The 17,295-nt window shown below is 54.1% G+C and overlaps 2 protein-coding genes across 2 annotated transcripts in view; both read right to left on the bottom strand.

Moving 5' to 3' along the window:
- LOC119716545 (uncharacterized) overlaps positions 1 to 7,300 on the bottom strand; it is a 79,558-nt gene extending 72,258 nt beyond the window's left edge. The window contains exons 1-6 of the mRNA XM_072032820.1: positions 5,514 to 7,300; positions 4,625 to 4,781; positions 4,044 to 4,457; positions 3,409 to 3,870; positions 2,558 to 2,703; positions 1,882 to 2,157 (exon numbers count right to left, since the gene is read on the bottom strand). The gene's annotated coding sequence lies outside the window, so the exon portion shown is untranslated. The remainder of the gene's footprint in view (positions 1 to 1,881; positions 2,158 to 2,557; positions 2,704 to 3,408; positions 3,871 to 4,043; positions 4,458 to 4,624; positions 4,782 to 5,513) is intronic.
- A 135-nt stretch (positions 7,301 to 7,435) lies between these two features.
- Positions 7,436 to 15,903, bottom strand: LOC119717109 (uncharacterized). The gene is made up of 13 exons (XM_072032818.1): positions 15,577 to 15,903; positions 14,452 to 14,606; positions 12,541 to 13,380; positions 12,299 to 12,360; positions 11,721 to 11,877; positions 10,973 to 11,229; positions 10,571 to 10,656; positions 10,131 to 10,249; positions 9,335 to 9,455; positions 9,016 to 9,139; positions 8,332 to 8,510; positions 7,898 to 8,026; positions 7,436 to 7,568 (listed from the first exon to the last, which is right to left on the bottom strand). The coding sequence occupies exons 3-13, from the start codon at positions 12,614 to 12,616 to the stop codon at positions 7,466 to 7,468; spliced, it is 1,413 nt and encodes a 470-aa protein (XP_071888919.1). The 5' UTR covers positions 12,617 to 13,380; positions 14,452 to 14,606; positions 15,577 to 15,903; the 3' UTR covers positions 7,436 to 7,465.
- Positions 15,904 to 17,295: the final 1,392 nt, after the last annotated feature.

A 17,295-nucleotide genomic window follows, 5' to 3' on the forward strand; every position in this document is an offset into this window, starting at 1 on the left:
AGATTATGACCAAGGCCTCAGAGAGCATGCGCAAGGAGACGAGGTGAAAAGTTCAACCCTGATGAAGACATCTCACTTCATCCTCACGACCCTCAGTGCCCACCACCAGAAGGCACCGTGCAAGCGCAGAGGGGAGGAGCTTATGGAAATGACTTCTTGGAACTAATTTTAATACTAAGCGGGGACAGGTTATGAATATGTATAGGCATACTGCGAAACCTCATGCATATGTAAATCTCTACTGCATATAACCAAAGCAAGTTGCCGTGTTAGGGGCGCACGACTTTGGTGGGACTACCCCCCGTGCTGCCCAGTGCTGCATAAACATACCTACTTTACAATCTTACTGATTGTGAGGTCAGCTTTACAAGAGTCAATCTTACCTGTTCTGGTAGACTCTCCCTCCACACTTGCGTCTCCCTTCTTCTCCAAAGCAGAACCCTTGGGTGCTTGGAGAGGCTCTTCTCCCTGCAGCTCTTCCCCGAGGTATGTAGAGCCCAATCCTGGAAGAAAGACCAAGGCAGTGTGACTCCAGAGCACCACATTCTAGGGCTGTAGGGTGCTGGTCTTGGTGCCAGCGTCTGAAAGGGGCTTGCTGTGGGCTGGGCAGGCAATAGACATTCCCCCAGCCCTAGCTACACAAAGAGAATGCCCCCTCGTCCAAAACAAGCAAGAATCGGTGTGGAGTGGAGGAGGAAACAGTGCTTGGAGAAGTCTCCCTCCAGCTCCTCCCTGAGCACTGGGCAAGCCCTGGCACTGCTGACCTTCCGGAGAGGAGCTGAAAAGCTGCCAAAACTCTCAGCCGAGGGCTGCAGAAGCAACGCGCCCACGTGGAAAAGATGAGGACACCCCCAGAAGCTGGATGTGGGACTATGCTTTTTCTCTCCCATGTGGCCAAATCTGTTGTGCCTAGCCTCTGCAGGAGAGACAGTCCTGGCTGAGACCATGGCCAGGAAGGGATGCCCTTTCCAACGGAGGCATTGCGGCTGCTCAGGCAGAAAGCTGCCCACGGGCACAGCTTGCAGGGCTTAGTGTTCACCCCTCCTTACAAGCAGCACAAGCTGCGCAGCGAGTGCCTGCACCTGGTAAATCACTGCCTGGCTTTGTCAGGCGCAAGGCTCCTGTGCCTCATCAGGAGACGCGTCTGACCCAGAAGGACAAGGCCCTCCCAATGCAGCACTGCAATGTGCCCTTGTGTCCAAGGACAGCCAGGCATAATTCAGGAAAACAAATCGAATTACACCTTACGGAAAAGAAGCAAGGAGCAAAGTAACTACACAGGCCTGCAGAGGAGGGCAGTCACATTTGCATAGCTGCTGGGCCCTCCAGCACTGATGCCCTGCTGCTGCTCTGCACCTGCAGCTGTGCCAGATGCCAAGAGGAGAAGCCAACCACCAACGCAGCCATCAGGGTGCCAACAGCATGGAGAGGGACATTTCCGGCAGCTGCTGCCTGCCAGAAGGTGCAAAGCATTGGCAGGTTTTGGCTTCTGAGGTACTCAGGCCTTTCTCTGGACCTCCTGGAGGAGCTGTGGAACCCCTCCACTGCCTTCCCAGCAGCAGCTGAGCATGCAGCCCACATCCTTGCACATTGGAGCCCCGACATTCATCTCTCTTCTTATCTGGAAAAGTTTCTTTCTTGTAAGGGAGCCCGTGAATACTGGGAAAGGTGTCTGAAACATCGAAGATGGGCTTCTTTACATCAAGGAGCTCAAAGCCCACCATGGGGAGCTCCTCTTTAATCATGAAGAAGGCACTGAAGAAGGCACAATAACTGTCAAAATGTCACATCTCCAGAAACATTTCCCTTCTAACAACTCAGGTAGGCGGACCACCGTGGCTACCTAACAGAGGAGGATTTGCGGCGAGAGATTTTGCTCACCTGCTGGGTGCCCAGGCAGGAACCTGCCGTCAGTGGGACATGTGTCAGGCCCATTGTGGAGTTCAACAAGTCCCTGCGTGCAAGGAAAGCTTCTCGATGACTCAAGGGGAAGAGCTCTGGGGCTGCCTTCTATGGCTTTCCCCCAGCCTCATTTGGGAGAAGGCTCTTTTTCCCCAGCAGCCTGGCCCAGCTGTGCCTTCCCTGTCGCCCTGGAGAGTCTGGCTGGAGAGCGACTCTGGGGTGTGAGCAGCCGGCTCTTAATAGCAGGAGGCATCCCTGTAAGGAGGAAAAGAGAAGGCTAGTCAGAGCTGCTCCTTGGTGGCCACAAAATTTCTTCACACAGAGGGTGGTGAGGCACTGGAACAGCTTGCCCAGAGAAGCCGTGGATGCCCCATCCCTGGAGGTCTTCAAGACCTGTTTGGATGAGGCACTGGGCTACTTGCTCTAGTGAATGGCATCCCTGCTCATGGCAGGGGGCGGGAGGGAATAGAAGATCTTTAACATCAATTGCAACCCAAGCCATTCTGTGATTCTCTGGAAAGGTTCAAGATTCCGCTCCAGTGAGGAGAGCTGAGTGACGCTCCCTGCTCCCTTCAGGGAGAAGGGTGCCAGTGAGAGCCCAGCCTGCTGCAGCTCATCTTTCCCATTGCCTTTGTGGGAGCTCGCCCACACTTGCTTGGCATTGATTTCCTCACAGGATCTGCCTCAGTGTTCTCCTCTGGGGGGTGAGGGATGAGGACATGCTGCTGCTTCATAGGCACTGCTGCCATCTGCAGAGACTTCGATTTCAGGTCCACAAGTGCGTTCTGTGGGGTGGCAGCTCTGGGAAAGAGCAGAGGAAGAGGGCAGCATGAGGCTGCAAAGCCCACCTTGTTCAGCGCGAACTGCCTGCGGATGAAGTGGGATACTGCATCCCAAATTCTCCCCGTCCTTGCAAATCAAACCCACAATATCCCCTTCAGCCGTGCCCTGGGGATGGCAACAAGGCCGCCAATGCCACGCTGCGGGCTGGCACGGCCCGCTCATCCCAAGTTTGGTTACCAAGTTTGACATGGTTAAAACAATTGTTTACTACGGGCCTGGTTCTGTTATTTTACGGAATATTTGTTTTCCTGATATTACAATGTTTCAAAGGAATATGTGCTTACAAATAGGTATGGAGAGGGGGCCGAGAATAAGTACGAAGTAAAAGACTTTATTGATTTAGAAGAAAAGGGGGCAATTGAGATGGGGAAGATGTTAAAAAAACTATCTGAACTAGTATCTAGCTACATTACATACATGGTAAAGTACCTTAAGTATTGGGGATGTGGATGAGAACCTAAAAATATCCTAATTATAGGGATGTAGATGAGAAGCAGATGTAAAAAGAAGATATCGTTCAAGGCTAACGGATGAGGGAAGAATGAACATCTCGTTAAGAAAGAAGGAACAACTTGTTGGCAGGAAACAAGGCAAAGATAAGCAAAAAAAGGCCTAAACTATCCAACAGAAGGTCCAAGTCCACAAAGGTAAAGAGAGTTTAACCTCCTCTTCCTCGTTGCCTTCATCCTGAAAGACCCCTGCCCACGACCACCGGGCTACATTGCTGATACATTGCTGCTACTCCCACTCTTCTGGGATGAAGCTGCAGCACAAAGCCCTGCGCAGAGCCCGCAGAGCTCTCCTGATGTGGGCGGGCTGTGGCTGGCGTGCAGGGGCTTGTGCGAGGTCATGGATGCCTGTGGGAGACAGAGAGGTGTAGGTTAGGGCCTGAGCAGGTGATGGGCAAGCCCCTGCCTTCCCCCCGCACCAGCACCCAAGGGGAGGGGTGGCCCAGGACCAGCCAGCCCCCCTGCGTTTTCCTAGCCCTTGCTCCTGCTCGCTGCTCTGAACAGGCCCATCCAAAAGTCCCCAGGACGGCTCTTGTTTCTGGCACGTTGCTGGCTTGTCTGCTGGTGTATCTTTGGTGCAGGAAGACTGCGCTTGGCCTCTCTGCTCGGCAGCAACCTGCATGGGGAGAGCAAGAGCACAGGTAGGTGATGGAAGGGATGTCAGCCCTTGTGCCTGGGGCGTTTGGGAATGGAGAGCAGCAGGCAGCTCCCCAGCACGCACACCCCACGCACTGCTTCTGCCTCGGGCTGCCCTCGGTGCCTGGAGACCACCACACGCGCTGGGCTTACCTGGTGCCCAGGAACCGTAGCCAAGGGAGAAGCCACTGCTCCGGTTTCGTCAACTGCTGTACAGTCAACAGGCTCTGGGATGGGAGGAGGCACCCTGGCCCATGTGGCCAAGGGAGCAGTTGGATCCTTGCTCGTGGCTCCCTGCATGATGGCTACAGAATGGAGTAGCACTGCAGCAACAACAATCTCGGCTGTTTCATCCAGCTCTTCCTCAGAGACACTGGAGGCATGTCGTGCACGTCACTGGCTCTCAACCAGCACCGCAGTGCTGTGCTCACTGGGGCTGGGACATGCTGATGGCTTTGACTCTTGACCTCCAGGTGTCTGGGGAGGCGCTCTGTACCCCTCATCTGCAGCCTCCCTGTCCACGCTGCTGGATGAGCTGCCTTCTTCCTGGGGAAAACCCTGTGGTTCCTGGAAGAGTCAAAGCATTGGTGGGCCCTGGCTTGAGAGGAGCTCAGGCCTTTCTCTGGACCTCCTGGAGGAGCTGTGGAACCCCTCCACTGCCCTCCCAGCAGCAGCTGAGCATGCAGCCCAAAGTCCCCGCGCGTGGGAGCCCAGACAATCATCTCTCTTCTTACCAGGAAAAGTTTCTTTCTTGTAAGGGAGCCCATGAACATTGGCAAAGTGCTCCGAAACCTGGAAGACGGGCTTCTTTGCATCAAGGAGCTTAACGCCTGCCATGGGCTGCTCCTGTTTAACAGCAAAGAAGGTGCCCAGCCCAGGTACTGTGACACCCTGAAAAGCAAGAAATCAGGAACACGGGTCAGGATTTCTGGGGCTTCTCCAAGCAAGAAGATGGGCCCTCATGCCTTGGCCACTGCTCATGAGAAGGTGCCAGGCAGTGTCACTCTGCAGAGCCCTGGAGATGGCCTTGATGTCACGGATTTTCCCAGTTCCCTCCTTTTTTCCCTCTAAAGTGACGCTGGGCTAGTAAGAGCACAGCCAACACCCTCAGCTCAATAAAAATCCCCCAAAGAGTTCCCTCCAACCAGTTCCCAACAAGTAGGGAAAGCCTTGAGTGCCAGCACCAGCGACATGCTGGCCTGCCCACTCTGGCCACGGACAACACACAAGCACCAGGCAGAATGGACCCGTCCTTCTGCTGGAGCTGGGCTCTTCTTTTGTGCATACTGCCAGAGCAGCAAGGGGCAGATCCCAGGCTGCCAAGCCCAACGAGCCGCCGCCAAGCAGGCACCAGAGGCTGCAGGAAGGTTCCAGAAGCAGCGGCAGCAGCCCGCGCAGGGGCAGCTGCGAGTGCAGGAGCTGCTCATGGGCTGTGGGCTCAGCGGCAGACGCCTGCCCCTGCAGGGGACGAGGCCCACCCAGAGCCTGCCCAGCGGCATGGGCCTTGCCCAGACATCCTGGGGGGAAGCCCTGGCCGCAACAAGTGAGCGGGGGGGATGCAGAAGCCCCTCACAAATGCTGACGAAAAACAGGGCCCTCAAAGTGAGAGGCCATGTCACTTACCATGACAGCCCCGGAATGCGGAGAAAAGTGGCACTGCTCGCTCCAGACAGCACAAAGTTTCCTTCAGCACAAAAAAGAAGAAAGGCCTCTTGGCTCTAGATGCCGCCCGACACCACTGGCAGCCGTGCTGGGGACAGCCCAAGGCCTCAGCCAGCTTGTGGCGCGGGGGGCAGGCAGAACTGCCAAATGGCCGCCAGGGCTGTCAGAGGGCGGGGCTGGAGCCGCCCTGTCAGGGAGCAGCTTTTCTCTCTCTCTCCCTGCACTCAGGGAGCACTTTCCTGTAGATCCCCTTTCCTGTAGGGCCACAGCTGAGCCGAGCATGCCAGCACTGAGAAGGAAACTCTCTCCTTTCAGTCCCATACAATCCTCGAGAGTGCCCCAGGGGGTGTGCAAGGTGATCCATTTGGGTGTGGGAAGGAAATGCTAGAACTGCCATTCGTTTATTCATGAAATCTCGAAAGGGAATAAGGAAGAAGGAATGCTTCACGAGTGTTTAATATAGAGCTTGTGCCTGGCACCCTCCCTCAGTGTCTCCATGTGTCAGATGGCCACGTTGCACATGGTCTGTGAGGTGTCCTGAGGGACGAGCGTGTGCTCCACAACACGGAGGTTTTCTCCGTGGCACCCTCACTCGGTCACAAGCTTTCAGCATTATGTGACGTAGCAGATTACATGGGCCGGGTTCAGTAGACTTCAGGATGATGTGCTTAAAAGGGATTTGAGGAAATCAGTTCAAAGGATGCCTATAGATTGGGATCTCTAAGGCCAAAGGCAGCAATTCAGCAAGAGGTATTCCACCCAAGTGGAATTGACAGCAACTTGCATCGAGGCTGCCTGATGAGGGATCAAAGTCCCCGAAAGTTTTAGGAGGAGAGAATGAAAACTGTGAGAGCATGTGAGAGAAAGAGAGCTCTTCACTCTCTTGTATGAGTGATGTGACAAAAAAAAATCAACTTGTCCTTCAGTTTTGTGCTGTGCAGATTTAAAGTCCCTGCTGGCTTTCCTTCCTTCTTTTCTCCCAGGTTTCAAACTCTCTCTCTCTCTCTGCTTTTTGGCCATGTGCAGACCCGAGAGGTCATGGAAAAGCTGTTTTCCAAAAAGAGGCTCTTAACTTCAAAGCTCCCTTGGCAGCAGTACCAGCAGGGAAGGAAGACTTGTTGCTAATTCTGGGCTGAGTGAGGAGTGAGGGCAGGTGCTTGATGCCTTTTTTTTTTTATTTCCTGGGACCAAAGGGAAGGTTGCAGTGAGCCGTTACCTTGGAAGTTCCACCCTGGAAGGATCAAGAGCTCCCAGCTCTTCCCAGCTCTCCAGGCACAGGCAGGATCTGATGCTGGATCCTAAGGGCACCTGTCTTTCAGCAAGGGAGAATCAGCAGCCTCAGCTAGGAGGCCTTCGTGGCTGTCTTGGCAGGCCACGAGTGGTGCTACTTGAACTGCTTAACAGTCCCACAAAAATTGTGAGGTGGATTATTGAGGGAACAGAGCATCTCTCCTATGAAGAGAGGCTGGGAGAGATGGGACTGTTTAGCCTGGAGAAGAGAAAGCTCAGGGGGGGATCAGTGGATAACTGCATGCCTGCGGGCAGGGTGCAAAGGCAATGGAGCCAGGCTCATTTCAGTGGAGCCCAATGACAGGACAGGAGGCGATGGGCGCAGAAGCAAACACAGTGGCTTCCATCTGAACCTCAGGATCCATTTCTGTAGTGTGTGGGTGAGCGAGTCCTCTCACGGGTTCTCCAGTGAGGCTGTAGAGTCTCCCTCCTCAAGGGGAGACACTTGAAAGCCATCTCCACAGGACATGCTCCTTGGACACTGGTGCTGGGTAGCAATGTTTGAGCAGGGGGTTGGCCAAGCTGACCTCTTCAGGTACCTTCCAACCTCAACCATTCTGTGTTTCTGTGAAATCAGAACACTACAAAGCCCGTCTGGTCCTTCCAGCAGGAAGCAAAAGACTTTATTGGGCTCGCAGCTGCTCCCAGCTGCGAGGGGTCCTCGCTGGTTTCCCTGATGCTCGTGTCATCTTTGGCATTGGAAGCACAGGGATTTTCTCACCAACGCTAGGGAGAGAAAAAGAAAGGGTTCAAGTTTCTGTTCCAGTGAGGGCAGCAGAGTGACACTCCCTGCTCCCTTCAGCCCCAGTCCTGTGCAGCGTGCATATGCAGGAGTCCCAAGGCTCTGTGTGGCCTTGTGGGGGCCCCTCGAGTCCCAGCCAGTGACAGGGAATCTACGCAGCGCCAGGCCGAGGCGCTGTGTGAGACCGGGCTGGAGACCTTTGGCCAAGCAGCTACGGAAGGCCAGGGCAAGGGTTCTCGTGAGCCTGGGGGCCTCATTGCCCAAGGAAGGGGCTGTTGCTAGTGGAATGAAGGCTGTTGCAGGAGAGGTTTACCAAATCAGAAGATCCTCTGCAGAATTTCCAGGGATGTCGACAGCTCTGCTCTTGGTCTTGTCTTTCTGCAGGACCTCCCCTCTCCTCTCCAGCTGTTTCCTCACGCGCTCAGTCCGCACTGAAAGGCAGCTGCAGCAACAGAGAAAAAAACTCTCAGGTGGGCTCTGAAGGTCCTCACCTGTCTGCCCAAAAGCAGGGAGCACAGCCTCCTTCCATTGTGGGTGCGTCACTGTCAGCTGCAGGGGAGCTTTAGGACTTTGGGTCTGCAGGGGGACAGCTGGAGGCAGGGCCTCTCCACGGTCATTCTCTCCGCGAGGCAGCCAGGGGATGGAGAGCCAAAGCCCAGAGCTGAGCAACCCGCATGCTGGATCCCTCGGGCAGCCTGCTGCAGCTCAGCTTTTCCTGGCCTTTTTTGGAAGCTGGCCCACACTTACCTGGCACTCGGTTTGCTCAGAGGAGCTGCCTCAGCCTTCTTCTCCGGCGGGTGAGGGATTAGGACATGCTGCTGTTTCATGTCCACTGGCACCATCTGCAGAGACTTTTTCCATTCCACAAGTGCCATGGAGGATGTGCTCTCTGTCTGCAGCCCCTGCATTTCCTTCTGCGTCTTCTGCTACAGGGGAAGCAGAAACAAGGAACGTTTTTAGATGGGGGTGCTAACGTGGGAGCTGTCCCATGGCAGTGGGGCAGTCGTCCCCTCAGGGTTTCCGCAGGCTCAGGGCAGTTTCCCTGCAGCCTGCTTTCTCTCAGAAAGGCAGCATGAAAGGGTAACACCCTCAGCCTCTGAAACTAAGGGCAAGAACACTTTCACTGCAGTGGGCTTTGCAGGAGCCCTTGTCCTTCTCAGAGGAAAACAAGGCTCAGAAAGTGCACGCTTTTCTCTTGGAGAGAAGCTTCCTTGCAGAGCTAAGAGGGGAAGAGTGTGCACATGGCCCCCTGAGAGAAGAGAAAGGTTCCTTCTCGAGTGCTTGAAAGCACTTGTCATACCATGGGCCCGTGTCTCAAGCAGCATTTTTCCTACAGGGCACAAGGGCATGCAGTTATTAAAGAAATGTCAAATCTCCATGATGGCAACCCGTGAAACAACCCGGCAATGGGCACAAAGATGCAGTGGCTACCTGTCCTCCTCTCCGTTGACCCTCACAGGCAGGGGCTTGAGTTTGGGGCCAGGCCACAGCACAGAGCTTGCCCTTCCCCTCTTCTGCCATTCTTGAGGAGCTTTCCTCACGGGTTGTCAGCAGCCTGCAAGCACAGAAGAGGAGGATTTCCTGCTCTAGTTTTTGCTCACCAATCAGGTCCCCAGCAGGGAAAGGGAAGTTGGTGGGGCATGTGTCGGGACCCCTGTGGAATTCACCAAGTCCCCATGTCTAAGGAAAGCCGCTTGATGACTCAAGAAAAGCCGAGGGGCTGCTTCTTTTAGGCTCCCCCCAGCCTCACCTGCGAGAAGGCTCTTTTTCCACTGCAGCCTGGCTCAGCTTTGCCTCCCCTTTCATCTTGGAGAGTCTGGATAGAGAGAGACTCTGGGGTGTGAGCAGCTGGCTCTTAATAGGAGGCATCCCTGTAAGGAGGAAACGAGAAGGCTCGTCAGTGCTGCTCCTTGGTGGCCACACAAAGAGGCAGGGAATGAGCCTCCCTGCTGGATCCGGTGCTACTTGTAAAAGGCAGAGCAAGCTGGGAGATGGGTTGGCCGAGAAGGGAGTCTCCTTGGCCACTGGCATTTCACGGGTGGGGATGGGAGTCATCTGCACAGGACATGCTCCTTGGACACTGGTGCTGGGTTGCCCAGTTTGAGCAGGGGTTTGGCCAAGCTGACGTCTTCAGGTAGCTCCCATCCTAAAACCATTCTGTGTTCTGTGAAATCGGCACACTACGAAGCCCGTGCTGGTCCCTCCAGCAGGAAGTAACAGTCTTTATTGGGCTTGCAACTGCTCAGGTGGGGATGGGAGTCCTGGGACTCCCTGCTGCCACTGTACCCCACATTCTACCTTTGGACACATCTAATCCTGTTGAATGCTATGGGAAGCGCGGGGCTGCCCTGCCATTCTGGTTCCTACGAAGGCCCAGCAGAGCTACTGCCACAGGGAACTGGGGTCAGAGGAGGGGCCTCATCCTGTGCAAAGCGCAGCCTTCCAGCCTCGCCTCTGTACCCCTTGCCCTCAGGAGGACATTCAGAAGGGAAGGGCAGAGAGGTCTCCCAGGGGCTGTCACTCCCAAGAGCCCGCTCTCACATTACCTCTTCTGGTAGACTCTCCCTCCACACTTGCGTCTCCCTTCTTCTCCAAAGCAGAACCCTTGGGTGCTTGGAGAGACCCTTCCCCTGCAGCTCTTCCCCGAGGTATGTAGAGCCCAATCCTGGAAGAAAGACCAAGGCAGTGTGACTACAGGGCACCACATTCTAGGGCTGTAGGGTGCTGGTCTTGGTGCCAGCATCTGAGAGGGGCTTGCTGTGGGCTGGGCAGGGAATAGACATCCTCCCAGCCCTTGGTACACAAAGAGAATGCCCCCAAAACAAGCAAGAATCGGTGTGGAGTGGAGGAGGAACCAGTGCTTGGAAAAGTCCCCCTCCAGCTCCTCCCTGAGCACTGGGCAAGCCCTGGCACTGCTGACCTTCCGGAGAGGAGCTGAAAAGCTGCCAAAACTCTCAGCCAAGGGCTGCAGAAGCAATGCACCCACCTGGGAAAGATGATGACACCTCGAGAAGCTGGATGTGAGACCATGCTTTTTCTCTCCGATGTGGCCAACTCCGTTGTGCTTAAACTCTGCAGGAGAGACAGTCGTGGGTGAGACCATGGACAGGAAGGGATGCCCGTGCCAATGAAGGCATCGCGGCTGCTCAGGCAGAAAGCTGCCCACGGGCAGAGCTTGCAGGGCTTAGTGTTCACCCCTCCTTACAAGCAGCACAAGCTGCCCAGCAAGTGCCTGCACCCGGCAAATCACTGCCTGGCTTTGTGCAGGGGCCAGACTCCTGTGCCTCATCAGGAGACGCGTCTGACCCAGAAGGAGAAGTCCCTCCCAACGGCCTCTCGGGGCATTTCCCAGGAGCCCTGGGCTGTGCTGGTGCAGTGAGAAACTTACAGTGAGGCGGCATTTCAACAGCTGGCCGTTGCTATTCAGGTTGTGAACAAAGTCGGAGGAAAAGTGCATTTGGACTCTGTTCTGGCGGAAGACCAGACGGCCGATGTCCTTGAAGATGAAATCCACAGCCTGCTTCTTTGCAAGGGTGTAGGAGAGAAAGAGCAGGGTCTCCTGAATGCAGCGCTGCACGGTGTCCCGAGGAATGCCGATGTCCAAGGACAACCAGGCATAATTCAGGAAAACAAATGGAGGTATTCCTGAGGGAGAGGAAGCAAGGAGAAAATAACTAAGACAGGCCTGCAGAGGAGGGCAGTCCCAGTTGGGTAGCTTCTGGGCCCTCCAGCACTGCTACAGAGCTGTCTTGCTGACTGCTCGTCTGGAGGAAGAGAATCCCTGAAAGACAGAGCTCCAAGAGCCTGGGGCAGCACAGTCGTGGGGCATCGCTGATGCCATAGAAGCTGATGCCCAGTGTCAGCCTGCACCTGCTGTTGTCCGAACTGCTTAGAGCAGAAGTCAACCACCAACGCAGCCATCAGGGTGCCAACAGGATGGGGAGGGACGTTTCTGGGAGCTGGTGTCTGGAGGGACGTGCAAGGCATTGATGGGCCTTGGCTTGAGAGGAGCTCAGGCCTTTCTCTGGACCTCCTGGAGGAGCTGTGGAACCCCTCCACTGCCCTCCCAGCAGCAGCTGAGCATGCAGCCCAAAGTCCCCGCGCGTGGGAGCCCAGACAATCATCTCTCTTCTTACCAGGAAAAGTTTCTTTCTTGTAAGGGAGCCCATGAACATTGGCAAAGTGCTCCGAAACCTGGAAGACGGGCTTCTTTGCGTCAAGGAGTTTAACGCCTGCCATGGGCCGGTCCTGTTTAACAGCAAAGAAGGTGCCCAGCCCAGGTACTGTGACACCCTGAAAAGCAAGAAATCAGGAACACGGGTCAGTATTTCTGGGGCTTCTCCAAGCAAGAAGATGGGCCCTCATGCCTTGGCCACTGCTCATGAGAAGTTGCCAGGCAGTGTCACTCTGCAGAGCCCTGGAGATGGCCTCAATGTCATGGATTTTCCCAACAAGCAGGGAAAGCCTTGAGTGCCAGCACCAGCGACATGCTGGCCTGCCCACTCTGGCCACGGGCAACACACAAGCACCAGGCAGAATGGACCCCGTCCTTCTGCTGGAGCTGGGCTCTTCTTTTGTGCATATTGCCAGAGCAGCAAGGGGCCCCTGACACCTCTGCAGTTTGCAGGCCACCGCTGGGGTGTTTCTGATGCTTGAGGAGGCGGGCTGTGGGAAAGAGCAGAGTAAGAGGGCAGGATGAGGCTGCCAAGCTCACCTTGTTCAGCGCAAACTGCCTGCGGATGAAGTGGGATACTGCATCCCAAACTTTCACAATCTCTGAAAAGCAAGGGCAAGAGACGTCATACTGCAAGCCAGCTTTCTCGTCCAGCACAGTCCTCGTGGCCAATGGGGCCAGTGTCTATGTCCCCAGACCCTCCCTCTCTCTCCCCACAAGAAACTGCAGCTCAAGTGGGCTGCGCTGCTGCCTGTTCCTCAGGCACCTCCTGTTGGGCTCACCATCGTCCTGGAGGTGCATGAGTGTTGGACACATGAGGCGGCCGTTGCACAGGATGGGAGCACTCCTGGCCTCCATCTCGCTCCGGGCCTCCTCCACTCGTCAGCAGGAATTGTCCCACGCGGGGACGCTGCTTCCCAGTGCCTTTGGCTGCTTTCTGCAAGGCAGCTCCTCAAGATCACAGCGGCAGCACCAGCAGAGCAGCACCAGCCACTGCCTCCTGAAGGCCTCGCAGCCAAGTGAGGGCAGGTCGCGGCGCACAGGGCTTTTGAGCAGGACGTGGTGTGATGTCACAGACGGCCCCGCTGTTGCCTCATCGCGTGTCACAACAGGGGCTGCAGCCTGCCCTGTCAGGGAGCTGCCTCCCCAAGGAGACTGCTGCACCCTGGAGATTCGGGCAGAGCAGTCCGCAGGCTGTGAGGGTCACTGCAGGGTGCTGGCCCCAGGCCTTGCCCCAGGAGCAGGAAAGGAGGCTGCAACTTCTCTTAGCACTGTCCAGGACTTTTCCTTGGGCTGAACCTTCCCACGTCATCCAGCTATAGGTGCAGGGAGCACCGTCCCCTTCCACTTTCTGTGCGTGACCCTCAGCTCTGGTGATTTTTTAGCCAGCAGGGTGACCACTGGAGTTAGAGCCTCTTCGTTTTCATTCCTTCTCTGAAGCAGCCAGTGGGTGGATGGCCAAAGACTGCACTAGAGTGTTGGGGAATACTGTGACTCCAAATGTGTAATAACGCAAGTGCATTTTAAAAGAGGTCAGTCAGAAGTCTGATCACACTGCAAACATTTGGGCAGCATTTCTCTCTCCTCTTCTGCTTTTTCTTCCAAGTGGTTGCAGCTACCCACTATAAATAAAACAAATGAAATAAAGGAAAGTGGTGAGGAAAATGTAATGTTACATAGCCAGGTGTGCATTCTCGTGAAAAATGGGCTCCAGACAGTTCTTTCTATGTTAATGAGGCCAAGTGCCCACACCAGGCTCAGACTCTTTAGGTAGCTTGTTAACTGCCACAGACCACAACGTGGAGTGATGGCACTTGGTGGAGCCTGCAGAACTGGCACACCCAGTATGGTCTTAGCAAAAGCTGTACATACCCGCCTGAGAACTTTTGCAGGACATGCTAGGGGAGTTTTAGGTTGGATCTTAGGAAGAACTCCTTTACCGAAAGGGTTGTTAGACATTGGAACAGGCTGCCCAGGGAAGTGGTGGAGTCCCCATCCCTGGAGGGATGAGGTCCCATCCCTGGGACCCTTCCAATTAGGTGGTAAATTCTTCATCCCTGGAGGGATGAGGTCCCATCCCTGGGACCCTTCCAATTAGGTGGTAAATTCTTCCTTGCCCTCCCATCGCCACATAGCCACCAATACCCTATACCTAATTTGCACCCACTTTCCGAAGATCCATCCACTCCAGACTCCTTATCAGGGTCGTATGCTACTTGGATAGTAATATTACAAGATGACCTTAAATTGGCTAGATTATATCCCCCTACATTTTCCGTTTTTGAACAGTCAGGTTCCCGACCAAAACTAAGCCCCAGATTACGCAAGATCTTTTGTTCGCTGATATCATTGTCCCCCGTACACCGACTTTTAACATTTCCCCATGCTTGTAAAGCAAATTTCGGTCCCTCAGGGAGGGTATAGTCTACCCTTTCCATTCCCCAACATTTAGTGGACCACATCTGATTATTATATAATGCACTAGTCCAACTTCCGGAGGGTATCCCGTATAGTGGGATTTCCATATTGCCCCTCGGAAGTGCAGTGCATATCCAACAGTCTGATAAATTTAAAGACCGGGCCACTCTTTCGGTTACGTTTACATACGAGTTTTCCTTCCATGCTTGAGCTGATACAATAGTTACAAGCAATGTCCAAAGTCTACGCATGTTGCCTTTTCAATTTACACTTACTTGGTCCCGTCGTTTCAAGTGTCCATGGACCTTGTGTTGACTTGTTGATTCTCGTGTGGTGAATCCAAGCAGGTTGTTCTTTAATTTTTACTGCAGTGTATGACGTAAGCAGCACCTGAAAGGGTCCTTCCCATTGGGGTTCCCAAGAGTTTTTTCTGTAAGAGATTTTACATATATACAATCTCCAGGTTGTACATTGTGTATAGGTCTATCCAAACCCCTACTCCGGGTTCCAGCTACATGTTTTCCAATTTTATCTAACTGTTTCCCTAATGCCACCATGTAGGATGTCATAATTTCGTCTCCTGCTTGTGCGGACATCCCCTTCTGCCCCTTCTGCACTCCATAGGGTCGTCCATACAGGTTTTCAAAAGGGCTCAGTCCCTCCTTTGCTCTTGGCCTTGTTCGTATGCGTAAGAGAGCCAAAGGAAGAGAGTGAGGCCAGCCCAGATTAGCCTCCTGTCCCAATTTTACAATCTGTTGTTTGATCAAGTGGTTCATCTTTTCTACCTGGCCACTTGACTGAGGGCGATATGGGGTATGAAGTTGCCAATCTATACCTAGATGGCGGCTGATTTGTTGCACTATTCTTGAAATAAAATGTGGTCCCGTGTCAGAGGATATAGTAGCTGGTACTCCAAAACGTGGTATTATTTCCTGCATTAGTATTCTTACCACTTCCCTAGCCTTGGCTGTTCTGGTAGGAAACGCCTCTGGCCAACCTGAAAACGTGTCAGTTAATACCAACATGTATCGATACCCCCCTTTTCTTGGGAGTTCCGAAAAATCAATCTGCCATTGCTGTCCAGGCCCATTCCCTTTTCCAATTTGGCCTATCTCTAATTTTGGAGTACTTTGGGGATTAGTCTGGAGGCAAAGGTCACACTGCTGAGTCACTTGTCTCACAGTGGTGTATAGATTCCTTGCTACAATTTTTCTGATCAAATGCTTATATAAGGCTTCAGCCCCCCAGTGCCTTTCTATGTTCCTCTCTTACCAAGGGCCATATCATATAAGAGGGAATAATCATTTTCCCTTGGGGGGTAAGAGCCCACCCCTCCTCCTTATAGGAACCTTCTAGATCAGTAATTAATTTCTGATCTTCTTTGGTATATTTGGGCTTACCTTCTAGGGAGATTTGCCCATCAGGGATCAGGGCCCCTTCTGTTTTCACCTCCCTTTTGGCTGCATGTTTTGCCTCTCTGTCCGCCAGCTCATTTCCTTTTTCCAATTCTGAGTTTGCTTTTTGGTGTGCTCTAATGTGCATGACTGCCACTTTCTCAGGGAGTTGAACTGCTTCCAACAACTTCAGGATTTCTTTTGCATGCTTGATATTTTTGCCGTGCGAATTCCATAATCCCCTCTCCTTCCAGATCACTCCGTGTGCATGTACAACCAAAAAGGCATATACAAGGGCTGACATCCCTTCCATCACCTACCTGTGCTCTTGCTCTCCCCATGCAGGTTGCTGCCGAGCAGGGAGGCCAAGCGCAGTCTTCCTGCACCAAAGATACACCAGCAGACAAGCCAGCAACGTGCCAGAAACAAGAGCCGTCCCAGAGACTTCTGGATGGGCCTGTTCAGAGCAGCGAGCAGGAGCAAGGGCTCGGTACGCGCAGGGGGGCTGGCTGGTCCTGGGCCACCCCTCCCCTTGGGTGGTGGTGTGGGGGGAAGGCAGGGGCTTGCCCATCACCTGCTCAGGCCCTAACCTACACCTCTCTGTCTCCCACAGGCATCCATGACCTCACACAAGCCCCGGCACACCAGCCACGGCCCGCCCACATCAGGAGACAGGCGCTTCGGGCTCTGCGCAGTGCTTTGTGCTGCAGCTTCATCGCAGAAGAGTGGGAGTAGCAGCGCCCAGCTGCCAGCAACAGGAGGGCGCTCGGAGCTGTACGCTGACATCACTGAAAGGAACAGGACAGTGCCCCAGGAATTCAGATGCCCCACCACATCCTGCCTCCAGCCTCAGCTCATCTGCAGCTGCCTTCTGCTGACAGCCGTGCTGGGGACAGCCCAAGGCCTCAGCCAGCTTGTGGCGCGGGGGGCAGGCAGAACTGCCAAATGGCCGCCAGGGCTGTCAGAGGGCGGGGCTGGAGCCGCCCTGTCAGGGAGCAGCTTTTCTCTCTCTCTCCCTGCACTCAGGGAGCACTTTCCTGTAGATCCCCTTTCCTGTAGGGCCACAGCTGAGCCGAGCATGCCAGCACTGAGAAGGAAACTCTCTCCTTTCAGTCCCATACAATCCTCGAGAGTGCCCCAGGGGGTGTGCAAGGTGATCCATTTGGGTGTGGGAAGGAAATGCTAGAACTGCCATTCGTTTATTCATGAAATCTCGAAAGGGAATAAGGAAGAAGGAATGCTTCACGAGTGTTTAATATAGAGCTTGTGCCTGGCACCCTCCCTCAGTGTCTCCATGTGTCAGATGGCCACGTTGCACATGGTCTGTGAGGTGTCCTGAGGGACGAGCGTGTGCTCCACAACACGGAGGTTTTCTCCGTGGCACCCTCACTCGGTCACAAGCTTTCAGCATTATGTGACGTAGCAGATTACATGGGCCGGGTTCAGTAGACTTCAGGATGATGTGCTTAAAGGGGATTTGAGGAAATCAGTTCAAAGGATGCCTATAGATTGGGATCTCTAAGGCCAAAGGCAGCAATTCAGCAAGAGGTATTCCACCCAAGTGGAATTGACAGCAACTTGCATCGAGGCTGCCTGATGAGGGATCAAAGTCCCCGAAAGTTTTAGGAGGAGAGAATGAAAACTGTGAGAGCATGTGAGAGAAAGAGAGCTCTTCACTCTCTTGTATGAGTGATGTGACAAAAAAAAATCAACTTGTCCTTCAGT

The sequence above is a fragment of the Anas platyrhynchos genome, chromosome 1 (assembly GCF_047663525.1).
Source record: "Anas platyrhynchos isolate ZD024472 breed Pekin duck chromosome 1, IASCAAS_PekinDuck_T2T, whole genome shotgun sequence".
Taxonomy (NCBI): domain Eukaryota; kingdom Metazoa; phylum Chordata; class Aves; order Anseriformes; family Anatidae; genus Anas; species Anas platyrhynchos.

Excerpts from the sequence above, each read along its gene's own strand:
- LOC119717109 (XM_072032818.1), bottom strand. The coding sequence starts at position 12,616 with ATGGAGGCCAGGAGTGCTCCCATCCTGTGCAACGGCCGCCTCATGTGT. Across the intron at positions 9,140-9,334 it reads GAAAAAGAGCCTTCTCGCAG|GCTGCTGACAACCCGTGAGG; the intron begins GTGAGGCTGGGG and ends CTGTGCTTGCAG. Across the intron at positions 8,511-9,015 it reads GTCAACGGAGAGGAGGACAG|CAGAAGACGCAGAAGGAAAT; the intron begins GTAGCCACTGCA and ends CTTCCCCTGTAG.